The sequence below is a fragment of the Diabrotica undecimpunctata genome, chromosome 9 (assembly GCF_040954645.1).
Source record: "Diabrotica undecimpunctata isolate CICGRU chromosome 9, icDiaUnde3, whole genome shotgun sequence".
Taxonomy (NCBI): domain Eukaryota; kingdom Metazoa; phylum Arthropoda; class Insecta; order Coleoptera; family Chrysomelidae; genus Diabrotica; species Diabrotica undecimpunctata.
In genome coordinates this window covers 103,123,572-103,133,499 of record NC_092811.1, presented here as the reverse complement: position 1 = coordinate 103,133,499, position 9,928 = coordinate 103,123,572, and the positions used below count along the sequence as shown (strand labels likewise).

The 9,928-nt window shown below is 32.1% G+C and overlaps 1 protein-coding gene across 1 annotated transcript in view; it reads left to right on the top strand.

Annotated features, from left to right (window-relative positions):
* The first annotated feature begins 4,770 nt into the window (after positions 1-4,770).
* Positions 4,771-9,928, top strand: part of LOC140450356 (uncharacterized) — a 47,130-nt gene continuing 41,972 nt past the window's right edge. Inside the window, exon 1 of the mRNA XM_072543947.1 lies at positions 4,771-4,901. Coding sequence (XP_072400048.1) covers positions 4,887-4,901 — 15 coding nt within the window. The 5' untranslated portion in view covers positions 4,771-4,886. The remainder of the gene's footprint in view (positions 4,902-9,928) is intronic.

Below are 9,928 nucleotides of genomic sequence, written 5' to 3'. Positions count from 1 at the left end.
CGCGCGAAATCAAATTTAAATAAAGTTTCTATTAACTCGACGGTAAAAATTCGATATCTTTTGAACACTGTGTCATATCGATAAAAATCAAAATTTGTTTAAAAGTTGCGCGATTTTTCCCATTTTTTACAATTCTCATGAAATTAATAAAAAAAATTATTTTTATTGACCTTGTGTAGCTTGGAAAAACGTACTTGTGAAATCAAAAAGAAGCAGTATTAAACATTTTAGATTGTTTGTAATGTGAAAGTTTAAATTTAGAGGTTTTTATGCATATTTCAAATACCTTACACTTATTGCCAAAACTCAAAACCAAAATTTCATGCCATAAGTTTTAAAGAATAGGCTCTTACAACAGAAATTTCACTATGACCATTGAATAAAAGTGATAAATTTTATTCTCCTCATGAAAATCGTAAAAATTGCAACCTTTATTTATTTAACACCTTTATAAAAACTGACTTCTTTTGCAACAAAATAGAAAAATTGCATACGAAATACGGTCTCTTCACTTTTAAAACGTATTTTGATTTTTGTCGGTAGGACACTGATAAAAAAATATTAAATTTTTACCGTCGAGTTGATCCAAATTTTATTTAAAAGTGATTTCGCGCAGTTAACTGACATTAAAAATCACCGGTCGCTTCAAGCGTTGTTTCTGAGAGAACGGTTCATTTAACACAAAATATTCTTTTCTTTGGCGTACAGGCTTTTGGGCAATCTATTTTTTCCACTTTTCCACCCCTACCAGCGGGCGTTTTAGGGAGAAGCCAGAGGTAAAAGGAGTAAACTTTTTTGCATCTTTTTTGTGGTCCGAATTGACATTTTCGGCAAAATTTGTTAGTAGGTATGATTTTTAGAGTTTCAGTGGCATTTTCGTCTCTGACGACTGGAGTAATTTTCAAATTTTCCCTACGCTTTCACGTTTAATATCATTGAATATTTTTATTGAATTATCATTATATCACGTTGATAGCTTTGTTAAAATTCAGTCAAAATGTTTTTGCTTAAAATTAATGTTTAATAATTTCACTAATAAACGTTTTCGTTGAACTTTGTCACCTATTATAAGTAATGGGTAAATTTGTTCCCGATATTAATTCATTATTATACTATCCAGTATTTATTTTGGTGAATAAAGATTTTCGTTTATTTTTTAGGAGACTTATTATTTATGAATTTTCTATTTGTAGGTTTTTCCTCGTTTTTAACGGTAAATACTTATACTATAAAAAGTTATAATGAAAAGTGAAACTAATGTGGAATATTTCTTTCTGTAAAATAAAACATACATTTATATTCATGTGAATTTGCCAATTAATTAAAAATATACCTTCTAAATTAGGATATAAAAGAACGTGTGTTATGGTTATTATTTGCAAATTTTAATTCTGCATGAAAATGACCGACTTTTACTTTACTAGATATTAATATTGTATTAAACTTTTTCGCAGACGTCATGTGTTGAGGTTTTATTGGTCTTTGTTTGTATTTAAAAGATTGCAATTTCAATTTTTTAGTTCGCAATAATTTTAATTTATTCTCATGCAATTTTATAAGATATTTAATTAACTAGCATTATAGAAGCAGTGTTAATCTATATGATTCCAATTACAAAAACATCTCAAATAAACTTAAATAATAACTCCCTATCAAAATATGATAAAATTTAATTCCTCATGAAAATAATTACTATGATTCGTATATTTCCGCCACCGTTTATAAAGTTAATGCCAGCTAGTTATTTGATTCTATCATTGTTCTGAAGTTATTTTCTTGTGGCATTTTAAATTAATTACTATTTAACTGGGAATAAGCCACAATTAAAGGTTAAAATACGTTTATTGACGTTTCAATTTCCACTTCGGAAATCGAAGTGGAAATTGAAACGTCAATAAACGTATTTTAACCTTTAATTGTGGCTTATTCCCAGTTAAATAGTAATTGATTCTATCATGTTCCAAACTCCTTAAAATATTGTTTGTCTGTCTGCTCGAATTGGAGTTCACCCAAGGTATCGCAGTCGTTCGGATATAATAAATGATTATTTGTAAAAATAATAAATCCAAATTTACCTATTAACCAGACTATTACCTAACACATAAACCACAAATTGAAGTTACATAATATTATATAGCAAGTGACTGAATGGATACATACTAAGTGATCCAAGGCAAGTGTACTGAAACAAAAAATAAAGTTGACGTCAAGCAAAGAGGAAAGTAATGACGAAAGCTGGACGAGAATAAAATATATAATAAAGACCGTTCAAAAAACAAAATTGTGTGCAGTAAAACACGAATAAATCAAGGGTGGATGACAAAAGAAATATTGAGACTCATTGACTAAAGAAGAAAAGTCAGAAAAAAGATAAAAACGAATACAATAGGAGCCACGTAAGAATCAGACAAAAGATAAAACATGCTAAAACACAGTTTCATAGAAAATAAATGTAATGAAATTTAACACAATGAAAAGAAATACGATACATTTCACCTACAGAATAATAAGAAGGGATAATATATATTTTTAGTGAATTTTCTTGCGCTTAGGTTTATAAAAAAATTGTTTTGATACTAAGACATTTTTATATTTTTTTTCGATGTTTCGGCAGGAAATCCATGCCTTTTTCAAGAAGTAATGTGGACAAGCATGTAAGAATTCGGTGCTAACAAGTATACATAAAAGTCACAATTAAAATAATATTAAAAGCATAGGACAGACCCATTAAGTCACTACATGTAAAAATTGTATTCATCATCATGGCTATGCGGACTCTGTTGAGTGCCGCTCTAAAAAGTTCTGCACTACTGCATTCAAACCATTCCCTTAAGTTCTTAAGCCAGGATATTCTTCGTCTTCCCACATTTCGCTTTTCTCGGATTTTGCCTTGCATAAAAAGTTGTAATAATGCGTATTTTTGCCCTCTCATCACATGTATTAATTACTCAAGTTTTCGTCTTGTGATAGTTAATATTATTTCCGCCTCATTTCCTATCCTTCTAGTTACTTCCACGTTTGACATTCTTTGAATCCATGATATTCGTAGGATTCTTCTGTAACACCAAAATTCAAAGGCGGCCAACTTATTCAGATGGACTTGTTTTAGTGTCCACGCTTCCAAGCCATAAAGAAGAGTAGAGAACACGTAACATCGAAGCATTCTCAGGCGTAGTTCTAACCTTATATCCCGACAACAAAGAAACTTTTTAAGTTTGATGAATGATGCACATGCTATTTTAATGCGTGTCCTAATTTCTTTGGTTTGGTCTACATCTGATGTTATCCATATTCCTAAGTATTTATAGTTATCAACACTCTCAATTGCAGTATCTTCAATAGTCAGTTGGATATTTGTATGTGCAGATTTAGTCATGATCATGCATTTAGTTTTCTTTAAATTTATCTTCAGTCCGTACTCATGACAGCGTTCATTAAGGCGTTGCATTACGTTTTGTAAATCATTGTTGTTATCCGTCATTATTACTGTATCGTCTGCAAAACGTAAGTTATTCAAAACTTCTCCATTGATAGATATACCTTCTATTGAGTCTGAGAGCGCTTTTTGAAATACCGCTTCACTTTAGACATTGAAAAGTAGTGGGGACAGCACGCAACCCTGGCGGACTCCTCTCTGTATTTTGATATTTTGGGTGTATTGGTTGTCAACTCTTACCTTGGCAGTTTGATTCCAATATAAATAAGATATAATTTTCATATCACGACTGTCAATATTTTTGCTTTTTAATATATCTACAAGCTTTATATGTTAAACCTTATCAAATGCCTTTTCAAAGTCTACTAAACATAAGTACATGTCCTGATTCATGTCCATGCATCTCTGAGCCAGCACATTTAAGCCGAACAAAGCATCTCTTGTACTCATACCATTTCTAAAGCCAAGTTGTGTGCCACTAATTTCATATTCAAGAGTTTTAACAATTCTGCTGTGAAATATTTTCAAAAATGTTTTAAGTGTGTGACTCATTAAAGCTATTGTTCTGTGATCTGAGCAAGTTGTTGCACTTGGCTTTTTGGGAAGCGGAGGCAGCGTAGGTTACCACCGACTGGAAAACTCCATTTAACACCTTTCTTTTGGTGCTACCTGGGCCTCCAATATTTGGAATCAGCTAAATGTCTTATAGGCATAAAAATTAAACAGAGGAGCCAAAATTTTTTTTCAAAAATTTAATAAAATCTTGCATATTCATTTAATGTAAACAATAGCCAACTAGATGTATTAATAAAATAGACTAATTCTAGTCAACTAGAATCGCAATCATTTGAAAATAAAAATTTTGATGTTGCTAGTATAAGCAAGATTTACAGCTTGGGAGAGAAAGGGTAGTTAAGAGTATTATATTGAACATACTTGATAGAATAATTACAAAATACAATGACTAGAAAAAAGAATTCAGCGAGCCTTTACTAAGATTTTGAAACGTTTAAAAATATTTAAATCTCGAGATTCTATATTTATTATGAAATACTGTTTACTTTACGTTTAAATGTACAATTTAATTAAAAAAAAAAACACGAAATTCATCACGTTCACATTCATTATTAAATATGTAATATGATCAACCGTTGGTGGAAACAATAAAAATTTCTGCAAGAGAAATGCAGATTCTTCTGAATCATATATTCAACGCGACAGGTTTTGGTCCTCTCTCTCTTTTCGCACGTTTGTTTATCTTTCGTAAGACAAAGACGATCATTAGAAAGAGGAACAATTATTCATGTTCTTCCGATATGGCCGAGTATAGAAATGAAAGTCGCTCTTCAGTTTCTTTCAGTGCCAATGCTAAAGGACATCAGGAAGGTCGTGCTAAGTGCCAAATAAGTTGAATTTTTAAGTGCGATTTTATTTTTTTTTATGTGACATAATGGAATTAATTACAGTAAGTCGAATATTTTTTCTAAATTCGTTTAGAATATATGAACTGCTTTTTTTTAATTTTATTTTAACTTTAATCTTATTTTTGATGCTAAAAAGGATTAATAATTTTATTTGTATAACAACACCATCACTATTTTTTTTATTTCTAAAAAAAACAGATCTTTGCTTTTTAAAAAGTGATATACAATTTTTTTTTCTTTTCTGCCAAAATCTTTGGTTTATATTAAAACGTGATTTGTTATTTTGCAATTAATTTCACAGTCATTCGTTTAAGTGTACGGATTTTTTTATTAGTAATTGTTTACAGCTTTCTTAAGAGTTTTACCGTTATATCAAAATTCATATTGGAATTATTTCCTATATGCTATGAATATTCTTTATTATGAAGCTCCACAAAATAAGAATATCAGTTCTAGTAACTCGCCATTTCTGTGGGCATACTTTTTTGATTCTTTTGAAAATCTACTTTCATTTTTCCTCAGATGTATCCAGTATCCTTATTTTGTAATTCTACCAAGATTTTCTTTTCAGAAAACTTAGTTTCTTAATTCTATGATATAATATAATAATGCATCTATTTTCAAACCATTATTTTTTGGTCATTACTTTGGTTAAAATATATTTGTAGTTTAAAAGTAAGAGGTACTGGCAATATTTCTTCGGTAAGGATTCATTAAAATCTTTTTCAAAAAACAATTTAAAACCAGCATGATTAACTGTAGATAGAGGAATGTTGGATGCAAGCAGTAGGGTGGTAATACAATTTTAAAAACCTAGCACAAATCCGTGGTATTTCAAAAAAAAATTAATTTCGCTGGCTCAAATATTAAACTAGCGGGAACGTTTCCAAATAAGATTGACTTAGGGGTAGAAAATTATCAGGGTGATCAAAGTTTAGTAAAAACTTACCAAAACCCTTTTTTATTTCCGTTATAAGTGCAGTAAATTGTAAAAAAATTTTTTATTATTTATATAAGAAAACAGAAATATTGGCTTCCTACAAGGGATAGTTGAGGGCTGAAAAATTACTAAGATTGTAATAAATTCGTAAAAGCCTAGCAGAATACTGTGGTATATCATAAATATTTTTTTGGACTTTTGCTAATTTTAATAATAAGCTAGCGAAATTGTTCGCATTAGGAGCAGGTTTGAGGGTCAAAATTATGGGGTTGATAATAAATTAGTGGAAAATAGAAGAAAAAATATGCCATATGAAAAAAAAAATTTTTCAATTCTTCTATCTTGAACTTTAAGTCAGCAGAATAGCTCCCCTTAAGTGTGGTTTGGGGGTGAAAAATTATTAGGGTAGTAATAAATTAGTGAAAATTTTTGAAAAAATGTAGCGTAGGCTAAATTGGATTCTGCTCATGTGTCCACGCTAGCTTAAGTGTCCTATATGAGTCTACCAGCCTTCTCTTTCCATCTTCCGCTAGCCAATTTTATCTTTTCTGGTTTTATTCCATTAGCACCACAGACCTTTCCTGTTTTAATTATTTTAAATGCATCTTCTACCTCTTCCATATTTATCTCTTCAGATTCTCGGTCGCCTCTGTTCCTTCTTTCTTCCGTTATCGTACTTGTTAAGTTAAGTTTGTTTTCATAAAATTTATCTGCATAATAATTTTTCCATATTTTTTAGATATATATGTCTTATTTTTAATTCATTTTTATTATTTATTACTGTCTTTATTTCTTTTCTTTTGCCTCCATGTATAGATCTTATAGTCCACCAGAACTGTCTGTTTCATTCTTCGTTTATTTTATTTACGAATTTCTCCCAGCTTTTCTCTTGCGCGGTATTTATTTTCTTTTTAATCAAATTAAAATAACTACTTTATCTTTTTAGTTTTTCGTGTTATTATGGTTTTTTTTTGGGCAACTTTTTCTTTTCACTTTTTCCTGAATTTCTTTGCCCACTATTAACTTTTTTCGGATTATTCGTATGTTTAATCCAGCCACATACTAGTGCTGAGTTATAGGTTATACCTCATTGGTGCTACAGTCCATAATAGAGCCTTGACCTTCTCAAGTCTCTTTCGCCATTCAGCCCTATCCATTGTCAACCGTTGCCAGTTTTCTGCATATATTTGTCTAGCCTCTCCATCTGCACCATCCGCCCATCTAAATTTTGGCCTACCTCTCCGTCTACTTAAGGTTTCGCCTAGTAGGATTTTTCTGCTGCGATCTTGTTAGATTCCTACCCATCTTAGTCGTCCTATTTTTATTAAAGAAATTTACCACCAGATATCCGTATGTATTTGTCTTGGAAGTGGTTTGTGTTTCCGATCCACATGTATTAGCTTTTTATATTCCTTTCTTTTTTATGTTTAAGTTTATTTATTGCTTAATAGTTTCATGTTTAAATTTATTTAGTGATATATTATAATATTGTTTTCCATTTTCTATATTTATGTCTATGAACATTTCTGTCCTGACGAGTATTTATTATGTGTCTAGTTTTGATTCTGTTTATATTTTTGTGTTCATGATTATTGTTAATTTAATCCATTAAACTTTTTACATTTTTTTCTGCTGCCATATAGGGTATATCTGTGTTCCATTGATTGGTCCTAGTAAGTTTTTCGTACTAGTAGATCGTTGTACCTATATCGGAAAGAATACTCCTCCTTCAACTTAATACCTATCCAATTACATCTAACATTATCCAGGTATATGCCCCTACAGCTGACAAACCGGACGAGATAAGTGAAGCATTTTATAACGAACTATCAAACACCTTAAAACGCCTCCCCAGAAAGGATTTAACTTTGATTATGGGTGATCTAAATGCCAAAATTCGTAGGGGACAATCGGGAGAATTCATAGGACAATTTGGACTTGGAGAAAGAAATGAGCGAGGAGACCGACTGGGTGAATTTGTAGCAGAAGAAGAGTTTGTGATTACTAACACTTACTTCAAACTCCCACACAGAAGATTATATACATGGAAATCACCACAAGATACTCCAGACCGCATAGTTAGAAATCAAATAGATTACATTCTGATTAATAAAAGATTCCGGAACAGCATAACATCAGTCAAGACATACCCAGAAGCTGATATCAAATCAGACCATAACCCACTGATTGGCAAAATTAGGCTCAGGCTAAAGAAGGTTAGACGTAGTGTCAATCCAAAATTCGACATCAAGCTATTAAAAGATCAACACACAGGACATAGTGTAAAGCGGTATATACAGAACAATTTGAATACCGTTATTCAATCGGATGTAATGGACCAGGAGCTAGAAAAGTTACATACAGTTTCAAAAGACATACGAGAGAAATTTCTCAAACCACCGAAAATAAAGAAGAAATCGTGAATGACAAATGAGATTCTAGATATGATGGAAGAAAGGCGAAAGTTCAAAGATCAAGACATGCCATTATACAAAAGAATCGATAAAAAGATCAAAAAAGCTATTAGAATAGCTAAGGATACACATCTAAGAAAACAGTGTGAGGAAATACAGCAATTGCATCATAAACACGATTCATTTAATATGCACAAAAAAGTTAAAGAAGCCGCAGGCTTATACAAACCTAGAAGAGTTGGGTGTTTGGCAGATAATCAAGGCAAACCACTGTTAACTGTGGAAGAAAAACTAGACACTTGGAAGAATTATGTGGAAGTAACTTTTGCAGATGAAAGGCAGAATACCATTGAAGACACTGAGTGCCAAACAGGACCCCCGATTACCATTGAAGAAGTCACGTCAGCTATTAAAAGAACTAAAGATGGTAAAGCGGTAGGGCCTGACGAGTTTTGTGCAGAATTCCTAAAACTTATGGATGAACAGGGAATAAAATGGATAACAACTGTATTCAACAACATATACGTAACTAGAAAAATATCCCAAAGCTGGTTAAAGTCGACCTTCGTGACCATACCAAAAAAAGTAAATGCCAAGACATGCGAAGACTACAGAACAAATAGCCTAATGAGCCACTTACTTAAAACGTTCTTGAAAGTGATACACGGCAGAATATATAAAAAATGCGAAGCACAAGTATCATGAACGCAGTTTGGGTTCCGCGATTCCTTAGGCACCCGAGAGGCTCTATTCGCTATCCAAGTGCTTATGCAAAGATGCAGGGATGTTAACTGTGATGTGTATACTTGTTTTATCGACTACAAAAAGGCATTTGATAGAGTAAAGCATGATAAACTTATAAACATCTTGAAAGAAGTGGGGTTAGATGATAGGGACTTAAGAATCATCTATAATTTATATTACAACCAAACAGCCAATATTAAAGTGGATAACCAATTGACAGAGGCAGTCTCCATAGATAGAGGAGTGAGGCAAGGATGCATTCTGTCGCCGGTGTTATTTAATATATACTCTGAATATATCTTCGAGCAAGCGCTAGGCGAACTACAAGAAGGCGTATTAGTCAACGGAATACGTCTAAACAACATTAGATATGCCGACGACTCAGTAGTTTTTGCAGATAGTCTGGACGGGTTGCAAAGAATAATGTCGCGTATATCAGATATAAATAGAGAACACGGACTTGATCTTAATACGAAGAAAACAAAGTACATGGTAGTCAGTAAGCGCGAAATATTAAATACACAGCTTTTGGTTAACAGCTACACATACCTTGGTACCAACATTAACAGCCAATGGGATCACTCCAGTGAAATAAAACAACGCATAGGAAAAGCGAGATCGGCGTCATAATGATAAAGTCTCTTTTCAGAAAACACGATTTACCACTTGCTACCAAAATCTCTCTCATTAGATGCTATGTATTTTCTACGTTTTTTATACGGAGTAGAGGCCTGGACACTTTCCGTAGCTTCTTTAAGAAAACTCGAGGCATTCGAGATGTGGTGTTACAGACGTATTTTAAGAATTTCATGGGTGGATCGTGTGACTAATGTTGAGGTCCTACGTAGAATAGGCAAGAAATGCGAGATTATTAACACCATCAAAGAGCGCAAACTAAAATATCTTGGCCATGTTATGAGGAATGAACAGAGATAATGCTTGTTGCAACTCATTCTTCAGGGAAAGGTAT